Genomic DNA, 14,737 nt, shown 5'->3' on the forward strand with positions numbered 1-14,737 from the left:
TCAGAGGTGTGTTATTATGCACAGATCAAAAGCAGAAATATGGAGTGGTGTCTAGTATGCCAACTTTAGTCACCCGAAGACAGCGCTAAAAATATCCCTAAAGTAGGAATAATCTAAGAAAGTGGTTGCCAACCTTTTTTGTCTGACATAACCCCACATCCCATCAGGTGAGCTCAAGTGACACCTCCGGTAATGCTCCAAATGTGTTCATTTCAAATGATTTTTAAAGTGGATGTTAAGTAACCCTACATGAAAGTGGATATTACAATATTTTTTCATAAAATTGAATTGTCAATGTCTAATTTGGTTTAGTCAAGTTTGCATTCCTACAAGACGCAGGACCCTTCAAGTGTTTATCCATTACTTTTAGCTAATTATTTAAACTGTTTATCCATATACTTGTATTTATTTCTGTTGACCCATTCTGTTCAATGTAATGCTTTTAGCTAATTATTTCAATGGTTTATGAATTACATTTAGCTAGAAATTACAACCAGTAGCCCATTACTTTTAGATAATTACCAACAGTTCACTTTTAGCTAATGATTTCAACTTTTTTACCTGTTTATTATTTAATGTTAGGTAACAAATTCAACTGCCTAACCATTACTTTTGGCTAATAACGACTCTGCACATTTGCTCGTTTTCATGCAATCTCTTTTGAAGACTGAGGCCTAAAGGTGTTATAGCAGACTCAAGTTGGTGGGAGGTCTGTACTGTGCAAGTCAGCCTATTGTAGCTGGTAGCTTCACTGGTTATTGTGACCATTAATTTACTAAAAATCAGCACACCACACCAAATCTATAATAATAATTTAATTTTTTGAATTAGTTAAGCTATACGCAATCTTTCCATGTGCCCCCTGGCAACTGCAAAAGTTGGAAATCACTGATCTAAACCACCAGCTAGACAGTAGTGTCATGTCAGTATTTTCCTGTTTCCAAGCATGTTAAGTCGTTTAAATAGTTAATTTAAGAAGAGTTACAAATATGCCAAATCTTAGTCATTTCCCTAATTACTTGCTTGTTGATTATCTTTGAACAGCACTTGTGTTCATTTGCATATGTCTTTGGAACGTTATGTTTCCCTTTCACACTTAATAGTCCTCCATTTTTGGAAGCTCATGGGTGTGCTTCCTTGTAGACTAATTAATTACTGTAATGATGTGAGACCTGAATAGGTGACTGTACAGTAAGAGTTCTTCCACCAGTTATTTCCTCTGCAGTCCCTGTCTGCATTGCAAAAGAAGACAGCCGCTGTTATCCCAACTTACTCATGATTTACAGCTGCTTGTATATCTGCTGTAGTCAACATATTCATCACTGAAAGTGACATTGCATTATGCTGACTCTCCCCTGGGGAATGTTAACATTAAACATCATGCTCATGCAGCATCATGATAGTCCGGAGGGTGCTTTGCGGGGGAAGAGTGTGTGTGAAAACTTCCATATTAAAAGCATTATAAAGAGCAGATTTTTCACTCCCACCTCCCTCATGAAAAATGTACAGCGGCATATTCATTACTTCATTGAGCTAACTGAGTGTGACAAGCGGAGAGCTGCAGCAACCGAGGGCAGGGAAGCAGCACTACAATAAAGCCTTCGGCCACTCTCTGAGGACATGGCTACCCCCGCCGCTCATGGGAGCTCTTCATCTCTGCACTCTGTTTGGATTTTTCCAAATGGATGAGGGTGCCGCACACAGCATGAGACAGAGTTCACTTCAGCCAATTTGCCCTCTAATCTATTGCATGCATGCATGGTCATCGGGCACTAATCAATTCACTGCATTTACAGTGTGATGAATACGACCCATGAGCCATGACTTAGGGCCCTTATGCTATAAATAAGGTCATGCATTTTCATCAGTTTACAAGACATACGGACATAATCCCAGCAGTGGATGCATTAAGCATCAGACTTAGATGGGGCTCTTTGTATGGATTGTATTGTATTTCATGCGTACAAAGAGACAGCTGGATATAGGTATGACTTTCATGAGATATATGTAGCCCTATATCTGCAGGCACCTAATGCATCAAAGCTTTTTTCAGAAATAACATGAGGTATTACCAACACAAATATCTGTCAGTCATCTCTTCCCATTTATCTGGCTAATTGAAACTCTGATTCCCTACAGTGATAAAGTATGCTGTCTGCGTATATACTTGGAGCGTCCTCTCCACTCTTGGATGATCCATTCCCTGCGCTCGGTAGCCATATTTCCTCCCTGCCCTGCCTGTCTGATCCTGAGGTGTCATTCTGGGTCACCCTCAGCCCACTTGTCTGATTAACAAAAATAATGCCATGCCCAGAGCAGCATCAGCCTATATTGTCTTCAGCCACAACACTACAACTGTGACTTTGCTTTGATGACCCTCTGCTGCAGCAGCAGCAGCGGCAGCAGCAGCAGCAGCAGCAGCAACAACAATGCCTCTTGCCTTAATCCAGAGCAACAGTTTCTCTCAGATGAATGCAGCCTCCGCAAATTAGTGGCTGCTACACTGTAGCATTGGGCCTGGCACCATGGGCGAGATGTGAGACTTAAATAATTTCTGAGACTGTGGGGGAGTCTAGAGAATGGCAGACAAGCTGACTAATAACACAGGATTCAGTAACAAGGGCTGCTCCGATGGTAATGACTCCTTACTCCTCACCGATACCCTGCGAAAAATATAGTCACCTCAGTCTGAGGTTGGTTAAAAAAACCTCCTGAAATAATTGCGATACAAAGCATTGGGGGAGCATAATATGGCGTATGGAGGAATTTCTGATATGGGAATAATTAATGGACTCCAAATGCAATAAATCATGTGGACCTCTGGACCTACATAACCTCATTCATTACAAATGTATGAATATACAATCGGCACAGCTCTCATGAGACATAAGATTAATTCAACAAATGGTTTGTTCTGTTTGTTTTTTATTTTAAATCTGGAAAGCTATTTCAAAAGGAGCGCACATCAGATCTCACAAGTGTCATTTGTGCTCTCCTTTGTGGAGGAACATTGTGTGGGAGTCGGGCATATTCACCACTCAGTTATCAGAATAACTCTAATTAGGCTATTTTTAACACATCCTTTTCAACAGCTCTCGGGTGTTTACATTTGCTAATGACAGCCTGAGCAAAAATCATCTATCAGCAAGCATCAGCATCATCGCCCCTGACACATTAACATGAATTCCCTCCCAAGAAAAATGCCACCTAGCCTTTCACTATTTATATAAAGCACAGCTACACTGTGCAGCGTGCATGCGTATATATTTATGTCATATTTACATTTGCACATTACGTTTCAACCCAAGCAAACTAATTAATAGGCACTGAGGCACATAGTATTTGCTGTTTTTTTGCTTCAGTGAATATCAGACAGCTCTTTCAAGCTGGCGCATTCACCAGAGTACACCCTTTGTAAAAACACTTTTTGCATCCATGTGATTTACATAATTTTCATTTAGTTTAGTCTCAACTTAAAAACACAACCTACATTTGAAGTTTCTCTGCCAAGTAACAGCACTTCTGCTTGAAAAATTACCTTGTTCAGCCTAGATGCCCGAAGAAGAATAATTTTAATATTCATTCAGTGACTCATAGTGGGTCTGAGGTCTTCAGTAGTGGGTTTATGTTCACCTTGTTGTGCTATAATGGCATTTTTTAAATGTCATAATGTATCATCATAATATTCCAAGTGGGATGTACATTTTTTGCGGTTGATATTTGTGTACTGTCATTTCATAAGGGACAGATGACATATACAGGCTTGTTCCTGATGTTACCTTCTGCCATAACAGGCTCTTTTACTCCATCTAGTGATCACTTGGAGGAATCTTTAGAGGAGAAAATAGTTTTTCAAAGAAAATAAACAGTCCCTGACCCGTCACAAGACGTAATGTAGCGTTCTCTCAGGAGGGTCATTTCACTAAACCCTGAGGCAGGGCCAAGTCTTTCTCATTATTATTTGCCATCAAAACATATTTGTATGGAGTAATTTTCCAAGGACAACAACCGCCCTTGATGACTTACGAAACATTTTTATTTAGTCAGTGTGATAAATTAGTAGTTGTGGGGTGCCAAAATATAGCAGCTCAGAGGAAACATTGTTGGTCCTGAATGCTCCCCTGGGGTGAATCATTGATGTGTGGCGTCCAAAGTAAACACCAGGAGACGATTATAACATCTTTGCTCTCCATTATTATAACAAATACAGAATAAATGTTGTGTACTGGTATGTGAATCTCTACACCTCCACAACCAAGCAGGTCATGTGACCTCTGTGCATGTCAGTAATTTGATCCAAGCAACAAACAAAGACAGTCTCTGGGCAACTAGCGCTCACTGCATCATTATGCCTGACAGCAGATCTATGACCAGCTCTGTCAACTACACATACACACACACATTGGATTTCTCTACCAGCAATGATGACTACTGTTTTGGATCCCTTTAGGCCGTTCTCTGCAGAGCTGCATGTCATTAGACGGCTGAACTTCAGCCTACACCGGTCTGCTGGTAGAGATGGACTGGAACCTGGAAGCATTAACTCTCCTGCTCAGCATGCTTCCTTGGCCCCACTCCGAGATGACGTCCCCCTGTTAGACCCATCCTGCGGGCAGCTGAGTGCAGGAGCAGAGGTGGATCTGGGGGTCAGAGGACGAAAGAAATTTATAGATTTCCATCATGTGGCCTCTGCTCTGAGGGTACCCCCAGGTTTCAGAGAGAAGCCTCAAACAGCACCAAACCCCTTTGGTATCTGCACAGAGCTGAGCGAGGACAAGGCCTGGAACTCCAGGAGGATCCCAGATGCAGCCATAAGAGCGAGACTCAGTGGTAAAATCACAGGAGATAATATAATAATATTGCAATCATAATTTATATGAGATACTCTGTAGTCATGAAGTTGGAAATTAGGTATCTCCACCTAAACAAAGACAACAATAACAATAATTTATCGATTATCAATAATCTATTAATCATTGAAATCATTTTTCAAGTAAAAATGCCAACCATTCTCTGATTCGAGCTTCTTAAATGTGAAGCTTTGCTTTGTCTTATATGATAGTAAATTGAATATCTTTGAATTTTGGACTGTTGTTCAGATCAAGCAGTTTGAAAATGTCACCTCTCATAAATTGTAACTTTTTAATTTTATAGACCTAAATATTAATTAATCAAGGGAATAATCTGCAATCTATCAATAATGTCTCAATCAATCACTTAATATTCACAACGAGAAACAGGAGTACACCTGTACATAACGGCAGCAAGGTGATAGTTAAACCACTGAAGGTCAGGACAAACAAGATTTCCAGTGGGCGTTATGCTACTCTTTAAAAGCATTTTTGAGACAATGAAAAAAAGTAAAATTATGAGTAAATATGTAAAATCTTAAGATATCAAACCTCAACAATATCAATACAAACAAAAAGATGCCACAATTACAATGTTGCTGCCTTAAAAAGGGCCTTAAAGTGGCTCCTGCACATGCCTATACGTTGACCTCTGGTGTTATCAAACCATAATATAGTTTTATTCGCTGGCTTTATAGCTCTGCTCTGTGTTTGTGCTCTGTGCTGCCGTGCCCCCTCCTGGTCATTAGACAGCAGTAGTATTTACCTCAGTGTTAATGAGCCATAGTGGATTATAACACAGTGTGATGGCTTCTCCTGCTGCTATTTATTTTTTAAATTTGTTTCCTTGGGCACTACTTGTCCATAAGTATTTTGTTTTTATCATTGTTTAGATACTGTAGGAAGAATAAAGTTGCTTTATTATGTTAATAATATGCAATTTCTGTTTCTAAGTTGGAGCCTTACATGGTGTTGGTATAATATATGTTGGTTTTATTCTGTTATCTGTTAGTAGTATCCAAGAAAAGCTAGGGCTTTACTTCAGACTGTTGGCTAACTGCATAGTTTTAGGACAACTAGCTAATATAACACTTGTTGCTGTGTGCTCTGTGTCTGATAATTACATACTGTTCAGGTCAAATTAGAACCATTTTTGCATCTTAGAGCAGTACAAACACCTAAACACTATCCTTTTAGCCTGATTTTTTTTTGACATTTCCTGAAATGACCCAGAATATACAAAAAATATTTCAATTTCAATTCCTAGTTTATGTAACATGCAATCATAATATAGTGTGATTGTGGAAGTTTTTTTTCTCCATAAACAAATAGTGTAAAACCTAAAGAATACACTCTCTCAGCTCTCTGAAAGCTTCATGAAGGATTAATCCCCCATTTATTTATGGCTGATGGGTATTTATGAATGAAAATTAGATTTGTGGTTCAGAAGTTTGGTATAAAGAGTAATTATGAGAGGATACTGTGAAAGGCAAAAGGATTCATGCACACAGAAACTGGGATGAAAGAGGGGCCAATTTTGGCCCATAGCTGATTTTTGCCCCAGGCCCGCCTCGCGGGGTTATCTGACTTTGAGAGCAGTTTCTTCTGTGCATAGTAATAATTGTAACCCACAACTTGCCTGTATCCCATTGTTGTGTCTTCCTAAGGTTCAGCCCAACCACACTCACTGAAGACACCAACATTATACAGCAGTTTTCCTGATAAAAGCACTGACGCTCAGGTGGGTGATCACTCAATTGACTTTTCTATTGAACTGCATTGCAAAACACTGTTTACTTGCTTAGTATTCACATTCCACATATACTGTGTTTTCCTTATTTTTCCTGTTTAACTCTCTGAGCACATAAACACTCTAAATTGATTTATACATTCAATCTACTGCAGTGCAGATACTGTCAGACATTTGGTCAAACTAATGCTGGCTTGGTTTTTAGACAAATTGGTTATTAGTTTCCTCACTTCACTATCATAACATGAACATATATTAAATATGAAAGAGTAACACATAAACACATACCTCTCTTTGGTTCTCTTGTTAAAAATCGCATCAGCGTACTATTTAGTGGGCAGGCGTTCACTTTGAGAACATAATCATGCTTTATTATTTTGTTTGTGAGTCTGATAATTGAAGTGATGATAATTACCTTAACATGCATTATTTTGTTTTAGGGGAAGCTGTACAGCACTCAGTTGAAGTGAATAGTATAAAGTGTTCTCTAGTGAGCGGAGGCTTGATTAATGCCTGTATTTAAACAGTGTGTGTGTGTGTGTGTGTTGAGACGTGGGAGGAGAGTGGTGAATACTGTGCTGAAATATGCAACATTAAATTGCTTGATTGACTTATTCAGATTCAAGAATGCCTACGTGGATTTTCATACACACAGACTACATCTTGACATTTGTGTTTTTAGACATGCTAGCAGCGGCTCTCAGGCTGACAATGTTGGCCTGCTGGACATTCAGTCCACTTCTTTGGTGTAGACTAAAACAAATAAAAAAATATCTGATGGATTACCATTAAGTGTTGTCCCCAATGTTGTTTCATGAATGCCATGAAATTTGGTGGGCTACACATGTCCATGGTTCATGGTGGATGAATCCTAATAACGCTAGTGATTCCCTGGCCTTAAACAAAATGTATTTTAAGTTAACAATCATACCTGTGACACTAATGACATTCCCAAGAGCCTCAGCTTCACTTTGTGTTAAGTGTGAATTAACAAATGTTAGCATGTTAGCAAGCTAAACTAAGATGGTGAACACGGTAAACATTATACCTGCCTAAAATGAGCATGTTAGCATTGCCATTGTGAACATGTTTTAAGCCTTTCTCTCAAACACTGTTGCACGCCAACTGTTTTGATGGGAAAGAAAAAATTCCAAATTCTCTGATTCCAGCGTCTCAAATGTGAATATTTTCTGGTTTCTTAGTCTTCTATGACAGTAAACTGAATATCAGAACAAGACATTTGAAGACATCACCTTGGTCTCTGGGAAACAGAGATCAACACTTTTCCCCATTTTCTGACATTTTCTGGATCAAATGACTAATCGATTAATTGAGAAAATAATCTACAGATTAATCGATAATGTAAAAAAAAAAAAAAAAAGTTACAGCTCTTGCAAAGCCTCACAAAGCCTCACAAAGCCGTTAGCATGGCTGTAGACTCTTCATAGACATTTGTAATTTTGTATTTCCTTTAGGTCTTGATCTTGATATTCTTTTACAATTACTGCAGGAATTTTAACCAGATAAATTTGTGCTTGGTGTCAAATTTGCAGTCATTACAGGCTCTAGAGGTCATTTTAAGATCATTAGGCATGCTGCTGAAAAACTAATACTCTACTTAACCATGTTAGGTTTGATGTGAAAATATAATGCTGATTTTAAAAGTATACACCCATGAATGAACATATTCATTTCTTTCCTCCTTACTCAAGAGAGTAAGGAGGAAAGAAAGATATCAACACTAATTTATTTCCAGTAATAATATCCTATTTTTCTTGGCATTTGCTACCTGATTTTCAAATTGATATAAATAATAACAAAATCTGTAAATTGATTTTTTAAGGATGCCTTCTCTTCTGATCAGAGACTGTGGACAGACAACTCACTGGCAGTTCGACGCTTCAGATACACTTCTGCCACCCAGAGGTCAGAACACTGACCTTAAACTGTCTCCTCTCAGGATGATAGACCTAAACTTACACCTCCCACATAATTTATAATGTCCAGTACACACAGAGACATTTTGCCTTGAGGGTTATTGAGAGTGAATAGGTTCTATTTTGTGCTCCAGTGATGTCATCAGGGAACAGTTAGTCCTCTTGTTGTGTTAATTGTTGCTCAATGAAATCATGTAGATGAACTGTAGCTTTGCTTAAATCCTCAAGGATGAATTAGTTCCCCAGTTAACAAGCTGTCCAATACATTTTGTGCAATGAAGGGGGCTGTTTAAGAATCCAAATTAAAGCAAATAAGTTTTGGGAATCAAGTTGATCAATTACACTTAAGGCACTTTGTTCCCTGTTCATTTGCAGGAGTTATGAGGAAGTTGGTTGGGATTCAAAGTTGCCCCGGCGCTTGAAGGCACCGGCAACAACCTGGGAGAAAATGGCTGACCCAGTAAGTGAGCATCCCTCATCGAGGCGCTACAATAGCCAACCTCAGCTGTGGCAGGTGAGCCATGCAGAACAAACTGTGCCAAGACAAGAGCTCAATTCTTTTCTTTTTCTCCAGTTGTGGGCGTCTCCAGTTTTACACTCATTCCCACAAATGATTTGAGGAAATTTGATTTTTAATAGTGGATTACAGAGGAACAAATACAACATTTCTGGAACTAAATATTTCACAGAAAAGTGTGCTGAAGTAATTAGCCTGTGGTGGCTTTCAGGGAAGTACAAGAATCAAGAAATAAACAATCAATCGAAATCAATGTAATTGAGTTACCTGAGTGTAATTACTGTTAGAATAAAAACCAAACTGATGTTTCTCAAAATTAAAACCACTTTCCTAATAACCCACCCACACAGAAGTTTTTTGTTTTATATTTGGCCTCACTCAAGGAGTGTTGAATGTTAGTTTTCTACAGTTATTTCTCTCAATCCAGCATCTCCTGAAAATCTGTATGTCTGCGCTTTGTTTGTACTGTTATGTGCTATACAGCAATATTCTATTGGGCCTTAAAACATCATCCATCCATTTATTCATTCTCCGCCGCTTATCTATTCCTGCGTTGTGGGCCTTAAGACATGTTTCAACAAAATAACAAGCATATTTCAAACCAATTTTGTCCTGTAGGCACTAAATGTAAAATGCAGCATATAGGCTGGAGGAGACAGATGAAGGATATGTCTGGTGATATTTCATTTCTTATTGTCAACAAGTCCCATTAAAAGACTTAAACCAACAATGAATTGATTAGTGAACTGAAAAAAACAAACAATGAATTGACAAACAAGCACAATTTGTGTATCTAAAGCCTGATATATATTATTCCACTGAGTCATAGAGTTGTTGTTGTCCAAAAAAGTATTAAAACACATCACTGAGTCACACTGTTGCACTGGCTGACATGTTCCTTCATTAGTAGTTTATTTGGAGTCAATCCCATTAACACCATCCTGCCACCATAAACACTTGCTAGCAGACCAAATGTGTATTAATGTGCCGCTGAATATAGTCCCCAACACATGCAAAATTTACTTCTGTTCTATATTTGTGACTGTATATTAATTTTTAAAGATTTACATCTTCATTAGACATGAAAAGTTGGGAATGAGTGCTACAGACAGAGAACTGAAGTCAGTAAGTATTCAGAGAAGGACTAATTTGTTGAGAAACATATAGAATAAGGCCAGACCTCTCTAAACACTGCATGCAGCACTTAAAAATAGCTCTGACTGACTGGGATTGAGTCATGTCTACCTGTGTGCGTGTGTGTGTGTGTGTGTAGGAAAGTGAAGATGTGCAGGCTTATGAGAGAAGACACATTCAAATTGAGTTTCTTAATGTAGATGCCTGATAAATTCTGCTAAAAGATCTGTTGTTCTTTCCAAGTCCGTTGGAGCTGAGTGGAACAGACAGCAGCTTCGATCGAGGAATGATGCCAGGAAACCCATATCATTGTAAGTTTCCAACAACCAGTGACTCTGCGTCTGTTTTCCATTAGCATTCATGTTAATGAGGGGTCTCCTGATTCCTCCTCTTTTCAGCTGCAGTGGATGTCGGAGATCAGGTCAAATTCCACTGTACACGTGAGTATTTCATGTTTGAGAGGTTGCCACAACTGCCTTACATGTTAGGATGAGTTCATGAATCCCACACGTTTCTTCAAGCTGGCCTGAGAGCGTATGTGTGTATGTGCTCTGTCTCTGTGTGTTCTCATGTCTTTGCAGTGGTACAATCGGCTCTGAAAACATGGATAACATTGACAACATGGAGGAAGACTTCCACTCACTGACCCTAAAGAGGAGCATTGTTCCCCGGTACGCCCCTACAGCACGGTGAGACACACCTCACACACACACATACAACACATTCAATGTTTTACCCTCCTGTGTTAACTAGGACAGATACTGACAGAGTTGTTCCCTCTTGAAATACCTCTCACAGTGTGATATTCAGTCTCCTGTAACAGATTTTAATAAATAATGCGTAAACGTTTGTTTTTGTGCCAGCCGAGCCACCATCCCTGGTTATACAGGCAAGGCTGTGTACGCTCACTCTGCTGCTGATGCTGCCGTCTCTGTCCCAGCTGTCTGCAGTCCTGCATGCTCCCCCAGGTTAGTCTTCACAGTGAGTCTTATGGAGCCGTTTGAGCTGCAGAACAAACCATTACCCAATGTTTGTCACCCTTCATCTCTAAAATTTGTGATCCAGTTATGAATGTGTCACCCATGACACAAAGCAAACAACTTATTTTATTGGTTGCCACCAATCATCTTATAAAACTATAAACTACCTTTTTCAAAGGTTTTTGTCATGTTTTTGATATAGTAGAATATAAATATTCTTTGATGTCATCAACTTATAAATCAGTTAACTTATGATCATCAACTTCAAAAGTTTTTCTTATTATTATTAAATATATTATTATTTTATTCAATATTTTTTCTATATTTTTTTATTCTATATTCTGTTTAATATTCTGTTGTATGGCACAGAGATTGTTTTCATCCACTTCTAGTCATTATTTACATACATAATGTACATAATAATTTGTAATGTAAATGTCTTAAAGACACAGGACAATAATGATCACAACTGTCCACTGGAGGGCGATCTAATGCACTCCTCTGACATGCCTCAGGTTATGCTCACACTGCACCACACCGATGTGCTCATATTTTACTACCATTCCTTTGAAAATGAAATACAACTATTAATACTCATCAGTAATAATAACACTACAGTGAATTATACTTAGTAAATGAATAATTTAAAATGTGTGACACATTTCTGAGTCTGTATTTATCTGACAGGCAAATTCAGCTCATTTATATAGAGCTTTTTAAAAAGATCTTTTAAAGAAGAAAGAAGCTAAATAGTCCTGAAACAGAGAGAAAAACCTTCTCAAACACTGCAAAAGGTGAGACAATGTTACTGATGTCAAACCAGCCGGCTCTTTAGCCGAATCTACTTAAAATCTTGACTAAACAATTAAAATGCAGCCCCTCACAGAGATTTATTACGAGATCCTTCATTCACAATTCATCTCTGCTACACACACACAAAAAAATCTTATAGCCTGAATAATTGTGTTACAAGTGACAAGAAGAAGAATCAGGGTGCACAGTAGCACTTCTAGGCCTGATTAGAGCGACAAAAAAAGATATCTGTTTATTTCAAGGGAAATAACAGAACATAAGATGAGGAAGATTAGGAATGCCAGGTATTGCAGAAGAGCGGCCAAGTAAGTTGAATGGTAGAGTTATAAGAAATCAACTGTTTCTAATGTTCTCAATGTTATATTTTATTTGGAATTATTTTTACCTTTCTTCCTGTTTTGTGCCTGCATCGCCTTAAAACATTGTGGCTTTTAGCATCAGCCAAATGTGTACCTTTTTTGAATGAGTGGCCTGGTGAGTTATAAATTAGTGATACGTCGGTGGAGGCTACAGTAATTGGAAGTGTTAAGAAAACAATGGATGTCACTCCTGAAGACAGACAGGCAGGAAATTGGAAGTCTTGGAAAACTGGGGAGAAAATGACAAGAAGGTTAATTAAAAGAACATTTTTGCAAATAGACTTCCGACTTCACCACCAGCTGAAATAAAATGCCTACTTTAACACGTCACGCTCTTGTTTGACTCAAGCAGCAGCAGACAACAAACATCCCTCCTTTCTGGGAGTGCTCTCCGTCTGTTAGGGAGGTATAAACCTGTTTCCTAGTTGGGCCCCAGTTGAGCGAACTTTACCGGCTTTTGGAGCAGGCAGCTCCAGATGGCTGAATCCAGAGCAGCTCGTGGTAATCGTGGTTTTCACAACCCAGATCCATTTTCCTGGAGCCCGACACCCCCTGAGATCTGTTTCCTCTGCTGATTAGGCTGGCCTCCCATATTTTTTCCCCAAAACAGAAAAAAGACAAGCGCTTGGATTGATTAACTGTCTGCTGCAACGGTCAGACATCCTCAGGATTTTTGCCTGCCAGAGCTCACTCGTTACACAAGTGCCTATGGGTATTTTTTTAAGTAGTCAGTCTGCACCAGTCTTATGTGATGTTACACTGTGAATATTCTTGTCCTGTTCTTGGATTTCTACTTGCTCCAAAATTATTTATAAATGACTGACATATAAATTCATGATATTTTCACAGAACCATCAAAGAATCAAGGAGTCCTGTTTTCAGCCATGCGGCGCCCCTGTCCCGAATGGTGACCATGACGACCCCCTGCAACCCCTTCCTGAGACCTGCACTTCCTGCCTCACGCACAAACACACGAGGAGACATTAGACAAAGCAGATGAGAAAGTTTTGAAGGTGTCAGCTTCCTTTTTATGCCATCCAATCTGTTTATATGAATACGTCTATAATGATGTGATGTCAGTGACTGATTCGGAGTGAGTTGGAGAATAATGAGATGCCCCATTATCATAATTTCCCTGATTTAGATGAGTGGTTTTCTAACTCTGGGTAGTGAGCTCTTGCATTGTCCTCTTAAACATTCGCTCTCCCACTCACTCACTCACTCACTCATTCACTCACTCAGTGTGTGTGTGTGTGTGTGTGTGTGTATTTCAGCCTACATTTTCTGTGTTTCTGTTATGAAGGGCAAAGAGAGGGACAAAACAGAGGAAATACTGTGATGGAAGTAAGGATTTTCTGCACTTATGTTACATATTTGACATTATATAAAACTATGGCAGGTATAATAGATGCATTAGATCCATTTATATATAACGTTTTGTTATTAACCCGAGCTAATTTGCCCAGGAAGCACATATTAAATAGAATATGCAGTCTACACCGCACGCATCATTTAGAGGTGTTAGTTTTCTGTAGATGTGACTGTAATGCGAATCGACATTATTATGAAGTGTCTGCCAGCTATAGCTTTATGTCTGTGGTTTGTGCAGCTTCACGCTTAGACAGGAAATAGGGATGAGCTGGTTTTCCTGTTTCTCTTCATCTATATTTTGTTTAGATTTACATTTCACAAGGATTTCTACTTAAATACTGTTGATTTTGCAATGAGTTTATGGTTGTGTGATCACTAATGCATCACAGTTATAATCCACATCTGAATTATCTTACTTTTTTTCTGTCATTCACATTTCAGAGTTATTAATCATACCAACTTAGATTTGTCCTTTCCTTTTCATTGCAGCAAATCTAGTGAGAGCAGTCTTCCTTTTGGCTTATCAGCTCACGGTGATTGACGTCTGGTAACCACCAATAATATGCAGGAAAATCTTGATTTTTAGCCTTAATTTAGGAAACCAGCATCTCTCATTAACCATCTCATCTAATGAGACTCATTTTCACCCTTCTCAAATTTATAAGTGACTGTATTTTCACCAATATATATCTTTTTTAAGATGTGTGAGACACTTAAAGGAGTATTAGGATATTTAGTGATATATGCTTCTTTGCTTTTTTGCTGAGAGTTGAGTGAGAAGAATGATACCAGTTTAATATGTAAGAGTGGTATTGATCTTCTCGTCAAACTCTTGTCAAAAATGCGATTAAGTGTATTTCCCAAAACGTCAAAAATATTTTAGAATTATTTACTACTACTACTGCTACTATTTTATGATTGTGCCCACGTTTCTATGTTTGCTGTTGTGTTTGAGACCAATAAAACTGCATAAACCGTCTCATAGCAGTCATAACTCTATTTGCTTAAAAAGCGCCCTCCTTCTCT

At 38.6% G+C, this 14,737-nt stretch overlaps 1 protein-coding gene across 1 annotated transcript; it reads left to right on the forward strand.

Annotated features, from left to right (window-relative positions):
• The first annotated feature begins 4,392 nt into the window (after positions 1-4,392).
• LOC121912160 (spermatogenesis-associated protein 48) lies at positions 4,393-14,660 on the forward strand. Its single transcript, XM_042434262.1, has 11 exons — positions 4,393-4,830; positions 6,518-6,591; positions 8,444-8,526; positions 8,913-9,051; positions 10,432-10,499; positions 10,587-10,628; positions 10,770-10,877; positions 11,052-11,156; positions 13,190-13,353; positions 13,644-13,684; positions 14,201-14,660. The coding sequence occupies exons 1-9, from the start codon at positions 4,422-4,424 to the stop codon at positions 13,338-13,340; spliced, it is 1,179 nt and encodes a 392-aa protein (XP_042290196.1). The 5' UTR covers positions 4,393-4,421; the 3' UTR covers positions 13,341-13,353; positions 13,644-13,684; positions 14,201-14,660.
• Positions 14,661-14,737: the final 77 nt, after the last annotated feature.

The sequence above is a fragment of the Thunnus maccoyii genome, chromosome 14 (assembly GCF_910596095.1).
Source record: "Thunnus maccoyii chromosome 14, fThuMac1.1, whole genome shotgun sequence".
NCBI classification, from domain to species: domain Eukaryota; kingdom Metazoa; phylum Chordata; class Actinopteri; order Scombriformes; family Scombridae; genus Thunnus; species Thunnus maccoyii.

Bases quoted from the DNA above. Each gene is read 5' to 3' on its own strand.
- LOC121912160 (XM_042434262.1), top strand. From the start codon at position 4,422: ATGATGACTACTGTTTTGGATCCCTTTAGGCCGTTCTCTGCAGAGCTG. The intron at 6,592-8,443 runs GTGGGTGATCAC...TGATTTTTTAAG, and splicing joins ATAAAAGCACTGACGCTCAG to GATGCCTTCTCTTCTGATCA. The intron at 11,157-13,189 runs GTTAGTCTTCAC...ATATTTTCACAG, and splicing joins AGTCCTGCATGCTCCCCCAG to AACCATCAAAGAATCAAGGA.